This window comes from Bombyx mori, chromosome 18, assembly GCF_030269925.1.
Source record: "Bombyx mori chromosome 18, ASM3026992v2".
Classification (NCBI taxonomy): Eukaryota; Metazoa; Arthropoda; class Insecta; order Lepidoptera; family Bombycidae; genus Bombyx; species Bombyx mori.
The window spans coordinates 1,930,746-1,949,755 of NC_085124.1; the positions used below are offsets into that span (position 1 = coordinate 1,930,746).

At 38.1% G+C, this 19,010-nt stretch overlaps 1 protein-coding gene across 2 annotated transcripts in view; it reads right to left on the reverse strand.

Annotated features, from left to right (window-relative positions):
• Positions 1-19,010, reverse strand: part of LOC101740276 (mitogen-activated protein kinase kinase kinase 11) — a 64,876-nt gene that overhangs the window by 20,220 nt on the left and 25,646 nt on the right. For both annotated transcript variants that reach the window (XM_038017217.2, XM_038017216.2), the window contains exons 2-4: positions 4,359-4,498; positions 1,619-1,811; positions 342-517 (exon numbers count right to left, since the gene is read on the reverse strand). In XM_038017217.2, coding sequence (XP_037873145.1) covers positions 342-517; positions 1,619-1,811; positions 4,359-4,498 — 509 coding nt within the window. The remainder of the gene's footprint in view (positions 1-341; positions 518-1,618; positions 1,812-4,358; positions 4,499-19,010) is intronic.

Genomic DNA, 19,010 nt, shown 5'->3' on the forward strand with positions numbered 1-19,010 from the left:
CACCAGTAAAAAAGTAGTTAGTATTTTAGTATAATATGTAGAGTTACCGAAACAATTGTGTATTTGTTTGTTTATGTATCTATTAAATATCTCAAAAGTTTATCCGCTTTAAAATATTTTAATAATGGCGACTTTCAAACGTCACGTAATCGACTGAAAAACATTTTACCCTACTGTTGCTAGTACTAATGTTCATTGAGAGTCCTAAATCAAAAAATATTACAGATGTCTACCGACAATACTGACCGTTACTAATTGCGACTATTATGTGCTACGGATCAATACAATGGACACTTAATTGGATGAATATAATAGAATTAAAAACAAAATATAATCCATACCTTCTCCTTTCTCCTAAGATCGCGGAGCACTTCTTCAATTTCTAGTCTCCAGCCGTCCTGTAGCGTGTGGAAGGATTCGTGGGGGGCTCTCGTAAATTCTGATTGCCTGATCAACTCCAGCTGGTCCAGTATTTCGGGGAAGAGCGGCCGCTCTCGCGGATTGGAATGCCAGCACGCTGAAGAGAATAGGACAATAGGAACAATAGGAATTTCAAAATAGGACGAGCTCGCTTCTCTCCAGGTGTAAAGCGGATGATGAAGAAATATAGGCCACTGAGTTTCTCGCCCGATCTTTTCAGTGGGTCGCGTTTCCGATCTGGTGGTAGATTCTGCGAAGCACGGCTCTTGCTAGGGTTCGTGTTAGCAACATCGTCAGGTTTGAGCCCGTGAGCTCACCTACTCGCCCGGTTGCGCTGACGTAACCTCTCAAGGCTATCAGCTTAGGTAGAAAAAAAAAGAAGAAATATTATAAGTAGCTCGAGGAAGCTGGGGCTGCATAGTTGTATCACCCGAAAATATATGAATCAAAACGTGTGTAAAAAAAAAAATAGGCGAAATGCGCTTATGGGTGATTATTTTTATTTAATTTAGTAGTGAAACTTTCTTAACTTCTACTCCACAGGGGCTGATATTGCACGGGCAAAGGCAAAATAGTTCAGACCCATTTCGTCATTTGTTCGGCAACCGATTTTCTTTTTTGTTTTGCTCAGTAGTAGCCATTGACTTTAGTGTTACCAATACCAATGTAGTAAGTCAATTATTATTTTTTTTTCATAAAAAAAATATGTATATTTACGTCAACAACGAAGTCCAAATTGTACAAACGAAAAAAAAATCCCATAAAAATTACTTATTAAGACTAAAGAGCCAGTTTTAATGAGGCAAAGACATTTAGAGCCCGCAGGCTAACCTCTGTCTTGGCTATTTCTACCGTAAATAAATCATTCAGTTCGATTTGCATAAAATAACTATTACCGATATACTTGATATTTCGATCTTACAATCTCGAGATGGGGATTATTTACTTTACATTAATAGACTCGATTAATTGTTTTTTTTTTCAGTTTTCACAAGCCACACACATATCATACCACAAGTAGACATAATTAATATTACTTTTACGGTTTCATATGTGAAATGAGAGGTAAAATCTAGAAATATTTTTATTAAAAAAATACGACGGTAGTCAGCACAAATTTCAAATGTCAACGAATATCACTTTGATGAAACAACAGCAAAACGGGACAATTACATCTTCTGCATACAAAGAAACTCACCTTCCATCAGCTTCCTCCAGGGCTCTGGACAGGTGCTCGGTATAGGCAACGTTAGTTTGTTGACTGCGACCCCATAGGCCACCGCTAGTGCATCGATGCCTTTGTAAGGGGTCTCGCCCGTGAGCAGCTCCCAGAGAAGCACCCCGTATGACCAAACGTCCGAAGCGTGTGAAAACGTCGAATTCTTTATAACCTGGAATCATAATTACGTACTCATTAAAATTACTAGTGGTAGCACGCCTTGTCAGTCCGCACGGCAAGGTACCAACCACCGACCTGCCTATTTTTGTCGGTTTGAAGGGTGGGGCAGTCGTTGTACCGTTACAACTGAGACCTCACAACTCTTAACTCAAGGTAGTTGGCGGCATTTACGTTATAGACGTCTACGGACTCTGGTAGCCATTTAACACCAGGTGGGCCGTTAGCTCGTAAACCCATAACAGCAAAAAAATCCTTTTTTTTTATTTAAAAATTATTATTGCTTTTTAAATATATATTTTTTAATTAAAAAAGTTATGATTTGATTTGAGCGTGAGAATTCCCGCTAACATAAAAGCAAATTATTATTTTTCACATAACACACATAAATACACAACCAGGGCCCCTAAAAGCACTGACACTCAGATTGTATGGCCCAAAATTATCTCGTCAAATTATTTGCATGTATTCACAAAAGCACGCCTGCTAGTGAAATGATAGCGTAGCAAACGTAGAGAGAGACTTCGAATGTTCGAAATGCAAGCCCACACAGGTATATGCGACCGTGAACTAAAACATATTAACATTACTGACTTAATTGTTGGCTGTGTATTTTGTAATGGGACGAGTGCTGTCAATCATTGTGACTACGTAATAATTGGTACAGAAGTACAGATAATGGCACTTATTTTAGAAGATACTACTGAGAGAAATTTTAGAAAAAGAACTTAAAGCGTAATGATTGTAACAACAAATTGAAAAGCAAGTGGAGGTTTACTAGTCGTTGTGTAAAAAGATAAAACAATTATATTTAGAGATATATATAAAAAAAACATAAAAAAATACTACACTAAACGGAATGTATTGCAATCTATGGTGGTGATGGTGATGGATCACTAGTTGTGAACTCAACTAATATGCAAATGAGGTGATTTAAAGCCGTTTACTGGTAAGTTATAGCTAACAGGTGTGAGCTGGTCCACAAAATATCCACGTGAATGCGCCACCCACCTTGAGATATAAGTTTTAAGGTATAAGTAGATTCTAAGTTGTAATATAAGCTATGTACCTATATCAAAATGAAATATGAATTAAATTGAATAAAAAAAATCTATGGCTGTGTTTTATTACCACCCAATATATTTATATTTAAGACAAGTTGTGTTTTATTTAGCAAATTTTTTTTTTTTATTGCCCTTGTAGGCAGACGAGCATACGGCCCACCTGATGGTGAGTGGTTACCGTCGCCCATGGACTTCAGCAATGCCAGGGGCAGAGCCAAGCCGCTGCCTACCAAATGTGTCATTAATCGTACTGTTTCAAATGACATAATAAAATACTTCAAGTAAATGTAACTTCAAGGTTATTGTTACCAACAAAAAAAGTAAAATCATCCAGGTGTTCACATGAATAATTCATATGCGTAACATTAAAAAATTACAAACTATTATTTTTTTGATCAATTAAACAACCATTCCTACTGTCTAAATGTGTTTAAAATTGTTTATTTATTATATTAAATAGTAGGTTTATTTATTGAATATAAATCAAAGAAATATAAATTTAAGTGTTGTCTGTGTCTGTGGTGATCTTTTTTTTTCTCCACCTGATCCCACTAGGTGGGGTCGGCACAGCAATTTTTTCTCTTCCATTCTCCTCTATCAGCCGTCATCTCAACACTCACTCCCCTCTCCCTCGCATCGTCTTTCTCACACTCCATCCATGTCTTCTTCGGTCGACCTCTTCCCCCTCTACCTAGCACTACCATTTCCATACATCTCCTAGTCACATGCATCTTCTCTCTACGCATCACATGTCCATACCACGCTAACCGTCCGCTCCTTAATTTGCTACTTTCACATTTCCTCTGATATACTCATTCTGATATCGAAACAAAATCATAACAGTAAATTTGTTTTAGTACGAATAAACTGAATTCTTCTAAATTTTAGCTGTTGGCCTATTTTATTTGAAACAGCATGTCCAATTTGACGGAGATTTTCCGAGATAGGTTAGAGTCTCTAATAATATACTTATTAGGCTACTTATTATCCTTTGCTCTTATATACAGGAATTTTCGTCAATAGTAGAGGAATGTCATCAATGGAAACGTATCTTTCATCTCTACGCATTAGTTCTGGTTTTCAGAGATCTAAAGTCACGTCCTTACGTACCCAACCCTTACGGATCCAATAATCCTTGCATTAGACGCCTTCAGCTCTAACACCAGGAGCAGACTTAGGGACCTCGGTAACCGTATTCGTCGAGCTCGACAAAGAGTTCGACGTGCTACCTAAGCTAAGCCTGCTTAGTTTTCGAAAGCCTAATCTTCTCAGCGGGTCGCGATTCCGAGATAGTAGATTCATTCGCGAAGCAGCTGCCCTTGAGTTGTTAGGTCTCCTTTGGAGGCGCTCGGACAGCTGTCAGCAAATTCCACCCCTCCTGGCTGAACCTTTGCTCGCCCGCCTGCCCTGGTGAAACTGGAAAGACCTCCAGACCACCAGTAATCCCACAAACATAAAAAAAGATCCAAGGTATTCACCTCTGGAGGCATCCAGGCGTAGGTCCCTGCGGCTGACATCCTTGTGGTCTTGTAAACTTCTCTCGCGAGTCCAAAGTCCGTGATCTTCAAAGTTTTGTCTTCTAATGCGTCATCAGGCAGGATTGCTTCACTCAGGAGCACTGCAACAATCAAAAATAATACTCTTAGTACAATTAACCTAAAATCTATAATATAAAGTTACATTGACATATATAGACATGACATAGGTGGTCGAGAACACCGCATGTCCCCATATTATACATAGACTATTGTTCTTATAAGATCCCCTCGCCTAAGCCATTTTGATATACGGGCTAAAGTATTCAATTGCATTGCAGAAAAAAATATTTCTGTGAAGTTTTATATTTTTTTATGTGCTACATTCTAAGTGTTACACAGCAAGGTGCCAATTGATTTTCAAAAAAGATGTATGAAAATGGGGATTTACATGAGCAACTGCAAGTGATGTTTGATTTTATAAATGTAGTAGAAGTAATAAAGTACCAGTAATAAAATACACTATAATATATAGTGGTAAGTATGTACTTAAACACCATTAAACATCTGTTTCTAATCATGTATTTCTCTATTACAAAAACCACATTTTAATTTTTACTAATATTTCTAAACGAATTAACAGAATATATAATAGATTTTTTTAAGGGATTTTATTAATTAAGCATCAAGCAGGCCGAATGCAGGCAACATTGGAGGAAGCTGGTGCAAAAACTGGACCAAGGTGGTCACGACCCTCAGTAATGAGGAAACGACAGAGAAGAAGAAGAAGAAGAAGAAGAACTAAAACTTTTTAGTCATGTATTATTTTAATTTATATTCTTATTTTTATGAAAAATGATATGGAGTGAAATGAAATGAAGATGATTAATTTGAAACATTAATCAACTGAGATAAAATAAAATGAAATGAGATGATATGATATGGGATGAAATATATATATTTTAGTAAAATGGTGGTCATTTACTGAGATTTTTTCAGTGGACCTTTTAGAGGATCCCGAGAAGTTAAGTCCAGTGGCTTTGTTTCATTTTCCTACACTTGTGCACTTTCACAGATATTAAACAGTTAATAAACCACCATTAGTACACATTTAAACCCGAAGTAACACTAAATAGATAAAATAAAACAAATAACATTTCACTCCACGCATTCCCGCCATAAAGTCTAATATAATAGAAAAATACTAAAAGAATTATCATTTAAAAAAGCATTACAATCCATGCGGTAAGTATGTATGGTACATCTAACAACTGAACGATTTGAAACGTTTACTCTGAAAGGTTACAAAATCGATTTTTCTGCTATTGAGGTCGGTTCCCTGTTTTAGACAAATAAAGCTTACAGGGGTAGGTTGAAGCGCATGATATTTATACAATGTTCGTTGGCATAGTTCAACTATTAAAGGTTAATGATACAGAACACTGTTTTTCTGTATGCAAGGGTTTAAAGCTGCATTACAAAACCTAACACGAATAACGAAATAATGTAAAAAGTTTATAACATGTCGTGTGTATATAATAAATAGACAAAGGTAACACAGTTAGGTAGAATTTTCGCCAAAGTTCGTCAACCGACATACATTTTCGTCTTTAATAGGTAGCTATTGCCTGTACAGTATCACAGATGCGACTCAGCATTATATGCGCGCGGTTTTTTTTTTCTTTTTTCTTTTCATACCTATGCTGATAGCCTTAAGAGGCTATATCAGCTTCGCCCTAACGTGTAGGTGAGCTCACGGGACTCAAACCGGAGTGTTGCTAACACTGGCCCTAGTAAGAGCAGTGCTTTGCAGAATCTACCACCGGATTGGAAACGCGACCCACTGAGAAGATCCGGCGAGAAACTCAGTGGGCTAACGCGGGGAGGAGTTTCGAGTTCTTTGGACACATTGCCAGAAAGAGAGGTGACAATTTAGAGAAGCTGCTGGTAACAGGCAAGGTATGCGGAAGAAGGCCCGGAGGCAGAAGTTCAATACGCTGGCAGGAGTGGCGCAGGATAATCCAGGAGAAAGTTCTCTGGACTTCCACAAATAATTCAAGACCAAAATTAACCAAATCGGTCCAGCAGTTCTCGAGTTATCGAGACTAAGAACAGCAATTCATTTTTATATATATAGATTCTATTATTAATGCGAAATGATAACCTTATTGACCTTCAATGTTATCTATTATTCCTTTTATCTTATACATTTCAGAATATTGCACAACACAAAATATTACACCTAAAAACATTACTGGTGGTAGGACCTCTTGTGAGTCCGCACGGGTAGGTACCACCACCCTGCCTGTTTCTGCCGTGAAGCAATAATGCGTTTCGGTTTGAAGGGTGGGGCAGCCGTTGTAACTATACTTGAGACCTTAGAACTTATATCTCAAGGTGGGTGGCGCATTTACGTCGTAAATGTCTGTGGGCTCCAGTAACCACTTAACACCAGGTGGGCTGTGAGCTCGTCCACTCATCTAGCAATAAAAAAAAAGGAAACATTTACGTATTGCTATATTCACTTTTCTGTTCGATAATTTCGTATTTCTAGGATTGAGTTTTTATTTCTATTGCTTTAAGTGGGTGGACCAGGTCACGTCCCATCTGATGTCAAGTGGTTACCGGAGCCCATAGACATCTACAACATAAATTACAAATTACAGTACAACGGCTGCCCCACCCTTCAAATTGAAACGCATTACTGCTTAAGCACAGAAATAAGCATTTTTAATTTTAAGGTTCGTAGTGACGTTCAACACCATTTTTAGATCCTCACAGCGTATTTCCCATCGTATGAGCACCGACATCGTTTGTAACTGTGGGCGGACTAAACAAACAATTTTACGAGCGACCTATATAGCTGCATAATATGCAACACGAGTACGTCGGGTCCGTTTCAGAGCCCATGTGACTTTGTCGCATTAAGTTTGTATGACTTAAGCATGCATGATGGGCACGTAAGTTTTTTTAATTTATCGCTTAGATGGGTGGACGAGCTCTTAGCCCACCTGGTGTTTAGTGGTTAGCAGAGCCCATAGAAATCTACAACGTAAATGCGTCACCCAACTTGAGATATAAGTTCTAAGGTCTCAGTATAGTTACAACGGCTACCCCACCCTTCAAACCGAAACGCATTGGTTTTAGCAGATATGAATCAGGATTGCGACGTTGAAGTGGTAGTGGGCATGGCACATTGCTCGTAGAACGGATGACGGTTGGGGCTGAAGACTTGCTGAATGGCGACCGCGTACCGGAAGACGTAGCGTGGGTAGGTTTCCCACAAGATGGACCGACCTATCAGGGATCGCGGGGATCCGCTGGATGCAAACAGCGCAGGACCGATCGTTGTGGCGAGGCTTGGGGGAGACCTATGTCCAGCTGTGGACGTCTGTAGGCTGATAGAATAGAATAGAAAATCAATCAGTCCGTTAATTTTCCCGTTACGATTACAAATAACTATTTCAAAATTATAATATGTGAACTAAACGTCATTGGAATGACTGAATATTGCTTATTTCCTGCAAAACATAATGTCGAACGTTGATAAAATGTATGCTACACATGTAAGAACCTAAACATTTTCCGTAAACAACGAATTTATTTATTAATAACAACTACTCGTCCATTGATGCTATTTCTACAGCACATGGAATTTGTAGCTCCATTACAGGATTTTTAATATTATCTCACTTAAATTCTAAAAAGTTACATTTTACCTCTGTTAGCTTATATAATTTTTGCCGTATAGGCAGACGAGCATACGGCCCACCCAAATACACTTACTAGAAAGTTCTATGGAAACGAACCGATATGATAGTGAGCCGTGAGCAATTCACACGTTTATCAAGAACTAAAAAGAACAAAGAAATACGTTTGCATGTTTAGCTGAAACATTGAATAAAAATCCTTCATCAAATTGATCCAGATTATTTAAATCAGGTATTTCGGGTATTTTTTCTTTAAAAGTTTATCGTTGACTTAAAATTATAATTGTATCGTACCAGAAAAAAAAATGGTTATTAAAAGAAGTAAGTATGTATGTTCTTTCCAAAAATAATTACATACTTAGTTATGTACGTGAAAACAAAATTTTAAAAATTGTAATCTCAAAATTTTTAATAATCTTATGGTCCCAATAATTTTATAAGTGGTATAATATATTGGATAAAATTTTATTGATTTTAGGCTGTATGCTCTGCTCTTATTTATAGTGTAACACTAAATGGCGCCACTTTTGTACATCCTTCCTTCTTGCCATCTTGTATGCGGTATGTAAATGAGTGTGAATTAATTATTAAAAATAAAACGTATAGTTCAAAGAATTCTTGTTTATCAACATAATCTCAATATAATAAAAATTTAATTGGTGCAAAACATCGGCTTCACATAGTGTTACTTAAAAAAAAACAGTCAACTTTGGTTGATTGATAACCTTTTGGTTCGTTGATAACCTTTGGGTTAATTTGTTTCTGTGGGATCGACTGGAGAACTTCCTTACCGAACAAAAAAGAATTTACGCAAATCGAGCGATAAGTTTCGGGGAAACCCAATATTATATAGACAAATAATGAAAACAAATATAATATGCGATAACACCACGCGCCCAATTAAAAATGTAATACATTTTACGGCACAGGAAATCCTCGCACTCGGTCGCTGTATTGCTAGAGTAAAAAGCAATACTAATAAAACCATTAGACCATTCTCACATAATAATTCAAAACTACTGTTTAGCATAAAGAGCAGCATACTAGATTTACCAGTCGCGCTACAACATCATTAAACACATAATTGTATGAATAATTTACCAAATTAACGTCGATTCAAATAAATTATATTAAACTGAAAAAAATACTCAACTTACTGGTGGTAGGACCTTTTGTGAGTCCGCGCGGGTGGGCACCACCACCATACCTATTTCTGCCGTGAAGCAGTAATGCGTTTCGGTTTGAAGGGTGGGGCAGCCGTTATAACTATACTGGAGATCTTATATCTCAAGGTGGGTGGCGCATTTACGTTATGGATGTCTATGGGCTCGAGTAACCACTTAACACCAGGTGGGCTGTGAGCTCGTCCACCCATCTAAGCAATAAAAAAAAAGTCTAAATGAAACGGCTTTAAACGGTACTCATCGTTCTTAACGCAACATTGATTTGACATTCGCGCACAATAGGACAACGTTGACATCAATAAGAGCGGACACTCCCGAGAATCAATTTCGCCAAATTGGTTTGAACCGAAAGCGATCATTCTTCGGAGTGCGCACACGACCCGTGAAATGAATTATTCAAGAGACGAACGTCGCCGTCGCCGTCGGGAAGCACAAACCGACAGGATACAGATCCGGTTCCTCTCTAGCTTCCAATACATACTCATTGATTTGTATTCTATACTTAGACGATCTTGTTGCTCCAGTAGGGGAACAAAACGATTTGAGACATGCGATTAAAAACATAAAATACGTTTTTATTTATTTATTTCCAAAGTAGTAGTGGCTTAACGTCTATTATAGCGCTCCTCAGAGCTAGCAGTTTGAGATTTTTTTAATTAATTTTATAAAGATGGTCTCGTTCTCGTGGTGCTGCTAGTGAGATCGCATTAGTCACCTTTGCTATGGTGTGGATTCGATTTAATTTCAATTATATAAATATATTTTTAGTTATCAGCATTTACGAGCACGTACTGAAACGTTTTAAAATTTTGATTACATTCGCTGATCTTATTATCTTAATATTTTTTTCTACCTTAGGTGGTAACCTTAGAGGTCAGCGTAACCCGACGAGTAGATTAGCTCACGAGGCTCTAACCTGAGAACGTTGCTAACACTGACCCTAGCAGGAGCAGTGCTTCACAGAATCTACCACCGGATCGGAAACGCGACCCACTGAGAAGAGCCAGCGAGAAACTCAGTGGGCTTAATTTCATAGTGACGCCTAGTAAGTGCAAGCGAAATTAGAGCGTTTGTTACCCTTATAAGTATATTTTGAAGTAGTCACTCTGTGTTCATAATATTTTATTTTAAGAAGAATATCTTGTTCGTTACGCGTGCACACGGCACAGCTTTCGTCAGTTAATTAAAAATCACACAAGTAATACATTATAATAGAATACGACCATTTTGTCAACCGATCCCTATTTAGATCGCAATAAAAAGAAGACTATATGTAATGTCTTTTATAGGAAGGCGTCCAGACTCCTACATAATTACATGATCTTTAATTATACAGCTCTCGGAGACGAGGAAGCCATGTAAAGAATATTAACAACGCATTATTGAGTAATTACGTATATTACGATAAATAATGACCTAAGTGTGCCCTGTTTTATATCAGCGGCCCCATAGTTACAAAGCCTTAAATAGATGAATAATTTTTCTCACAACAGCGTTATAGCGGACGAAATGAAACAGTAGTTCATTTGAAGAAAGTTAATTATAATATATCCCTAACAATTTTAAAGTGTACCTTAGCAGACATAATTTTTTTTTATTGCATATATGGGTGGTTCTGCTCATAGTACACCAGGTGTTAAGTGGTTATGGGAGCCCATAGACACCTACAACGTAAATGCGCCATCCACCTTGAGATATGAGTACTGAGGTCTCAGTATAGTTACAATAGCTGCCCCACCCTTCACACAGAAACGCATTAGTGCTTCACGGCAGAAATAGGCGGGGTGGTGGTACCTACTCGTGCGGACTCACAAGAGGTCCTACCACCAGTAAAAATCTTTTTAATCTTACCATTATCTACATCAGTAACTGCTTCCGATGCGATTTATCGCATATACTTGTCCCTCGCATGCAATAACAAGTTCGAATGTCAAACGAACCTTGACGTAAAATTTGATATTTAGTCTTTAAGTATTTGGCTAATTTGTTCTTTATTTTCCGCGTAGACGGAAGGTAATAAAATTAATTATCCACCAGCTTTAACGTAGTTATCATAATATAAAAATAATAAAAAAATATAAAAATAGCATTAAATTACCTACATAAATTGAAGTTCGGATGTTATCATTATAACAAAATTCTTCGAAATAATAAATCGAATGGCAAAGTTTAAACATTATTTCTCAGTAGTAGGGTGAAACGTCTAGACATTTCGCCATAAACCAGAGCAAAACTGTATTTGTACATTTTACCTAACTATTCGACATTTTGTATTAAGCTGTCTCAGTCTTGAATCTTTATATCCGTCATTAACTAAGAACCAAAGAGGTACTAATCTCGGTGAAGTCTCAATCATTATAAATAAAATAAGTTTTTATTTTTTTTATGTTTAAGTATTACTGGTGGCCCAGATGCCTTTCCATTTTCACCAGGACAGGTGGGCGAGCAATGGCTCAGCTAGGAGGGCTGGGATTAGCTAACAGCTGCCTATTGTTTGATGTCAGAGTGTGCTTAGTGCGAGTTTTTTAACGTTCACTTTCGCCTGCGTTTGCCGCTAGGGGCGCTGTTCCAACTGGATACAAAATATATCAGTTAACTTTTAGGCTATCGAAAAAGTTTAAAAAACTTACTAAGCACACTAGACACATCAAACAAAAACTAATGAATGGGGCAACTTTTTTTTTTACTTCTCTTCTAAGACCCTTGATCCTTATCTAGTAAAATGTATTATGGTATTTTCCTTTAATATAAAGTTACTAAATTTTAAAAAACACGCGCGTTTACAGTAATACTAATAGATGGCGCTATTAGTTTTCTGAATAACGCAACGGTTATATTACATGGTTTTATATAAAATGCATTTCAAAGCGACTGAATGGACCTCAGCGCAGTACGGAGTCGCGAACATACTAGTTTTACTATAATTTCAGAAAATTGAGAAATCGTAATCACCATCATATTATCTGTGACAACTGACAGTATTTGTCCAATGAAGGAAGAATTATGCCCACATACATCCACACATATTATATTATTGCTGCCGTGAAGCAGTAATGCGTTTACTGTTTCGGTTTGAAGGGTGGGGCAGCCGTTGTAACTATACTGAGGCCTTAGAAATCATATCTCAAGGTGGGTGGAGGCATTTACGTTGTAGATGTCTATGGGCTCCAGTAACCACTTAACACCAGGTGGGCTGTGAGCTCGTTCACCTATTTAAGCAATAAAAGAAAAAAAATCCGGTAACTAAGCTCGTCGGCTCATCTGTAGCAACAGAAAGAAAGATTTAAATAACTATGTTCAGGCGCGATAAGCATGATTACACTAACTGGAAGTATTAACGTAAGTGATAAAATATTATAATTAACAAAACATTAACCATTTCATTGGCATTACTAATTTTACAAGAATTTTTTTTAGGCATCGAGTGTACCCATAAATATACTGATTGATACTAATAAAATAAATAGCTATTACGTATATACTTTTGATATTATACAGCAAATAAATAAACTGTTTTTTCTTTACCATTACTTAGGTTTACGATTGGAGTAATCGACAGAAAGCACTAAAAAAACGAAAGCAATTGATACATTACGCAGGCGTGTTACTTCGAAAAAAACGAATACATAAACCTTACACATTTTTATGAACCGCGCGAGGGTAGTCATGAATACTGTATATTATATTATATCTATGTGTTTTTATACATGTTCATATAACGTTTTATATAGTAGTGTATCGTTTGTTTAAAATTGTAATACTAAAACAAAAATAATGTCCATATATTGCCGTGCCGAAGGATAAACCAATGAACACATACATCTATTTTTTGACGTCCCGACTAAGCTGGGGGGAAGTTGCGATTGCATTTGAATACGCTTCAGATCAAAATGAGTTTTGCGTACCTTCCCGATCCTACCCGAACCGAATGGTAAACAGTTGATGTCGCCCAAAACACGTCCTCTCGATCCACTAACGGTGCTTTTAGGTACCTCAAGCACCCGTCATCGTTATCGTCAAACCCGTCGCTTGCGACGAAGGGCTCGACGAGCAAATTAACCCACAAACACAGCTCACTGAGTTTCTCGCCAGATCTTCTCAGTCGATAGCGTTTCAGATCCGGTGGTAAATTCTGCGAAGCACTGCTCTTGCTGGGGTTAGTGTTAGCAATTTCGTCAGGTTTGAGGCCCGTGAGCTCACCTACTCGTTCGGTTACGCTGGCATAGCCTTTCAAGGCTACCCAGCTTAGGTAAGACGAAAAAAAAGCGTTTTGTGCAATTTTGAAAGTCCTGATTGACAGACGAAATGAACTACTATAATTAGTATAAATATTGTAATCGACATTTGTTTTTCCAAAAAAAATCCCTTACTTTAGTATAATATTTTCCTAACCTCAAAATTATAAACGGATTTTTAAATATTTTCCAAACAAAAATCCAAGCCCCGGAGACAACAAATACATGAGAACGGCCTCGTTATACGAACGAGGGTATTTCGTAAAAAAAACAAAAACAGGCTTTCCAATTAGGCAAGCATTCATACCCGCCATGTTGTTACGTGTGACGTATTGTTGAAAAATACACGTCAATTAATTCGACGACGGGGATGTGAGTACCTTCGTATGATAACAAAGCGCTTTTTGTTGCAGTTTCACCGCGAGCGAATTGTCTCTGTTTTGAATGTTTTTGACGAATATTAGTTGAACGTTTTGTTTCAGTTCTCATTCAATGCTTCATTTCACATCAACTTTGCTCACAGGACAAAATAAAACATAAAAAAAATCAGTACAATTATTATAATTGAATCTATATATTATTAGAGGCGACTTCCTCTTAAGTCAAAGTCGATGGGCGGAGCCATTGACGACGAGCACTCACGTGGACTCGTGACGTCATCTGGAGGGGCAACTCGTCATCTGGAGGGGCAACCGACCGACCAGCGGGGACATCACGCCACCTCGGATCACTTTTGCTGGAAGCGCGCGCAGCGTTCACTTGTCTTAGATTTAATATTCTGTGTCGATCGTTCCAACCCACTTTTGTATTTTTTTATTTATTCAAATTATTAAGCCGTTGCTAAAATCAGAAGTGGGATAGGGCTTGTGCCCTATCCGCTTTTGGGTTATCCTGGCGTACAGTTTATTTTTAAAATTTGCATTAAATTAACAACGTAATGACCGATATACGTGTAACTGGAAGCAGGGTAGGAGGACGCTCGCATTCGCCGAATGTTCGAGACCAATATTGGAGAATAATATTGGCGCGTTTAATTGCTTAAAACTCAAATGTGAACGTTGCGCGTGAGTCGAGCCCGCTAGGGTCGCAGATAGAAGACGCACGTCCCTCGACCGCGGACGGTGGTGGCGCCGGACCCGTGGTGGCGTTGGGAATCACATCACCGCCGCCGTCAGAGTCCCGCGCGTACGACGCTACAGACAGGATCATCGGAGCATTAAGTGCACTGTCCAAAGTAAGGTCGAACCATTTTTATATTTCTAATTTTGACCCCAGCGTTAATGATATCGATTCTTGGTGCGAAGTAGATTTTTTTTGTCGGATACCCTCTTATGAAATGTAATAAATCACCAAGTAACTAGCTCAACGACTTTATCACAACCGACCTTACGGTCTATTTTTATTGACGCGATAGAACATGCTGGAGACTGAATGCTCAGTTTCGATGGGTGGAAATAACATTCGAAGGGTTCAAAATGTTACTAGTCGGCACACTCCATCAATACGTCAATTAGACAACAGTCCGACTGTCCAGGTCGGTGATCATGCAAACGGGACGCCGTGTTGTTCCATCGCCGTGTCGATTGTACCCGCGTTTGAGAATAGATGTAAAACAGTTCCACCACGCGTTGTGACAATAAAAAGGCAACTACCACATCAGCACGGAAGTTAACCGAATCCATTAGATTCGTAAATTCAGATCGAGCTCATGGTTACTTTATTTCTAAGTTTTACCCTGCCGTGCAATACATAGACACATTGTGTAAGGAAGTAGAATGGACTAGATCCTTAACTGGGAAGGCACTGAGTATTTGTCACGAGTTTTGGGCTGTCTTAAGAGTGATGAGCGTACTTGGTTACACGTGTGATTGTCTAGTGACCGGACGTGGGGTAACTTCGTAAAAGACTTTAAGCCGTTGTGTCCGCGAAAGTTAGAGTATGCCAATATTCTTTATAATGCTATGCAATTAGCATCAGATTGCTTTGCCTCATACGTCGAGTGCGCCAGGAGATCGTTGCTCTGTATTAAGATGGTCAGAGGTCTGACTGACAAACTCGGAACTTTAATAATGATACGGGGCATAATGGGCCCTCTGGTTGACTCGCGAACGCTAGTCTACAGATTCACGAGATGATTTAATTTTTGGTGGAGGTCAGGTTAGGCCGAGTCCTCGTAGGGTTCAGGCACTAGTTGAGTCACCAGTGACGCGTAATGTCAAACATTCTTGGGGTTGACTGCATGCTCGCAGAGATTTACGTGGTAACATAGTTCACGTAGATGTTGTAACGTGGTAACATAGTTCACGCAGAGATTTACGTGGTAACATAGTTCACGTAGATGTTGTAACGTGGTAACATAGTTCACGTAGAGATTTACGTGGTAACATAGTTCACGTAGATGTTGTAACGTGGTAACATAGTTCACGCAGAGATTTACGTGGTAACATAGTTCACGTAGATGTTGTAACGTGGTAACATAGTTCACGCAGAGATTTACGTGGTAACATAGTTCACGTAGATGTTGTACCGTGGTAACCTAGTTCACGTATATGTTATGACGTGGTAACAAAGTTCACGTAAAGGTGTGACGTGGTAACGCAGTTCACGTTACGAGTGTATTAGCTTGACATGTTAACTTGGCCATGTCAACCAGACTTTACTCTCACAGTATATTATACACCCGATATGGTAACAGTGCCGTGTCGTCAGTACATCTAACGTAACTCAACAAGAGCCTACTATACATGAACACACTGAAATGTGATGTAAAATGCTCACAAGAACTACTAACTTTTACTAATGGTTCATGGTACCAAAATCATGATTGTAATGCAAACAATCTATTTCTATGACGATATCATAGAACACCCCGATAGCAACGCTGTGCACACAGTGAGTCCTGCATCGTCAGAGATTGAAGACGGTCATGACATCGAGGTGAACGTGGACGTCCACCAGTCAGGAGAGGCCGTATTAGAGGCGACTTCCTCTTAAGTCAAAGTCGATGGGCGGAGCCATTGACGACGAGCACTCACGTGGACTCGTGACGTCATCTGGAGGGGCAACTCGTCATCTGGAGGGGCAACCGACCGACCAGCGGGGACATCACGCCACCTCGGATCACTTTTGCTGGAAGCGCGCGCAGCGTTCACTTGTCTTAGATTTAATATTCTGTGTCGATCGTTCCAACCCACTTTTGTATTTTTTTATTTATTCAAATTATTAAGCCGTTGCTAAAAATATAAATACGTGAAGCAAAAACTTTGTATCCCTTTTTACGAAAATTGCGCGGACGGAGGAGTATGAAATTTTCCACACTTATAGAGAATATAGAGAAGAAGTGCACAATGCTAATATTTTGAAGTGAAACTTCTTTATCGGCGTTGGAAAAAAATTTACCGTCACATTTTTCGGTTACGCGTCACATTTTTCCGTTACGCGCCATCTTTTTTGTATTCATGTCTATGATAATAAAATCCTTTTGTTTAAACTTTATCTAATTTAACTTTTTTGTATTCATGTCTATGATAATAAAATCCTTTTGTTTAAACTTTATCTAATTTAACTTTATTTAACCAATTTCTAGAAAGTTGCATGTAGATCATTTTTCGAAAAATAAGGCCATAAAGAAGTTTCACTTCTTACGTGTGTACACTAGTACACGCACACATTTTTTTTTTTAAATAATGCATAAAAGATACATTAAATCAATAAAGAAAACTTTACACACACTAGATACCATGTATTTGACGCACACACGCATGCATACTATAATTATTTAAAAAACTTTTGTTCTTGACGTCTGTGGTCAAATTGAGAATAGATTAGATATTGTTTGTCTTTATTAATATTTTTTATAGTGTAGCCTTGGCGAAATTTGTGATTATAGAAGTATAAAATACAATCATAATAGTGTACAATCTTATTATACAATTCCAATTAATTATAGTCGAATTTCGACTACTGCGGGACCTCTAATTATTTATAACTTTATGATGATTGAAAAGTTAGTTTTTAACGCGAGAAATTTTAATCATTAGAATGAATTGAAATACACAATATGTATGTAGTAAAATTCCCAATTACGCAGGATACATAGTTGTCCTTCTTTGAATCAAACGACTTTTTAAATGGCGATTGTGTGAATTGGACAAATGAAATAATAGATCTGGTGTTGCAATTACCGAGGCTCATAGACATCGGTAATTTGAATATCGCCACTCACTTTGGGATATGAATGATCACGTGCATTACAATTTTTACCTCACATAACACAAAAACGTTGATCAAAATATGCATGATACAGTTACCACTTCGTTTTTATAGTATTTCGTTGATTTCAATACAGAAAATCACGCAAAATTCCTTAAGGTTATTCTTACGACTTGAAATTACAACCAAAACAACCATCTGAATTTATTACTATCAAAATTTTAGGTCAAATTCTTGACATGAAATCAAAATAGACATACATTTAAATGATTTAAATTCTGTATTTGCATTATAATGTCCTATTGCGTGGGATGGATGGCGACGGTTAGAGGCGCCGGCGCAATCCTAAGGCATAATTGATAACAATGGTCGTTAGTTTTTTTATTGTGTCCTTTTTGTGAGCAATTTTTTTCCCCTACATATACTGATAGCCTTGAGAGGCTATTTCAGCTTCGCCCTAACGTGTAGGTGAGCTCATGTGGCTTAAACCGGGAGTGTTGTTAACACTGGCCCTAGAAAGACCACCACCTGATCGGAAACGCGACCCACTGAGAAGATCCGGCCAGAAGCTCAATGGGCTATTTTGAGCAATAATAACCTGTATTATACATAGTAAATGATCTAATGATATTGTTCGATAAATCTTCGTATTTTGTCTTCAAGTCAGTGGTAATTTCACATCGACTTCTAATTACAAAAAAGTTGGTATTGCCTCAACTTACTAGACTATTAATGAAAGCGGAAAAAACACGGACCAAGCAATTGTGGCCGTCGGTTGTTAATTCCTATATGGGTGTAATCTGGCGCCGGCGCCGACAGATAAACACGCTGCTACCACGAGCGCCAAGACGGGAGTTGTTGCAATATTATATTTATAGACCGTCATCTCTACGAGAAAACGTTAATTCTATTGAGAGTTGTGCGGTTTGTGGGATATTTTAAGTTTTAAAATAAACCTTTAACATTTTTGGTTGTTTTTTTTCGACAGTGTTGCGTATTTTTATCTCATTTTTTTGTTGTATTTTCGTTACCGTAATTTTAGTTTATAGAAAATATTTCTTTGGATAAATAAATAAAGCGTCATGTCTCTTTTTTATTTATTGCTTAATTGGGTGGACGAGCTCACGGTCCACCTCGTGTTAAGTTGTTAACGGAGCCCATGGACATCAACAACGTAAATGCCGCCACCCACCTTCAGACATGAGTTCTCAAGCCTCATTTTTTACAGTACAACGGCTGCCCTGCCCCACTCTTCAGACTGAAACGTATTACTACTTCACGGCAGAAACAGACAGGGTATTGGTACTTACCCGT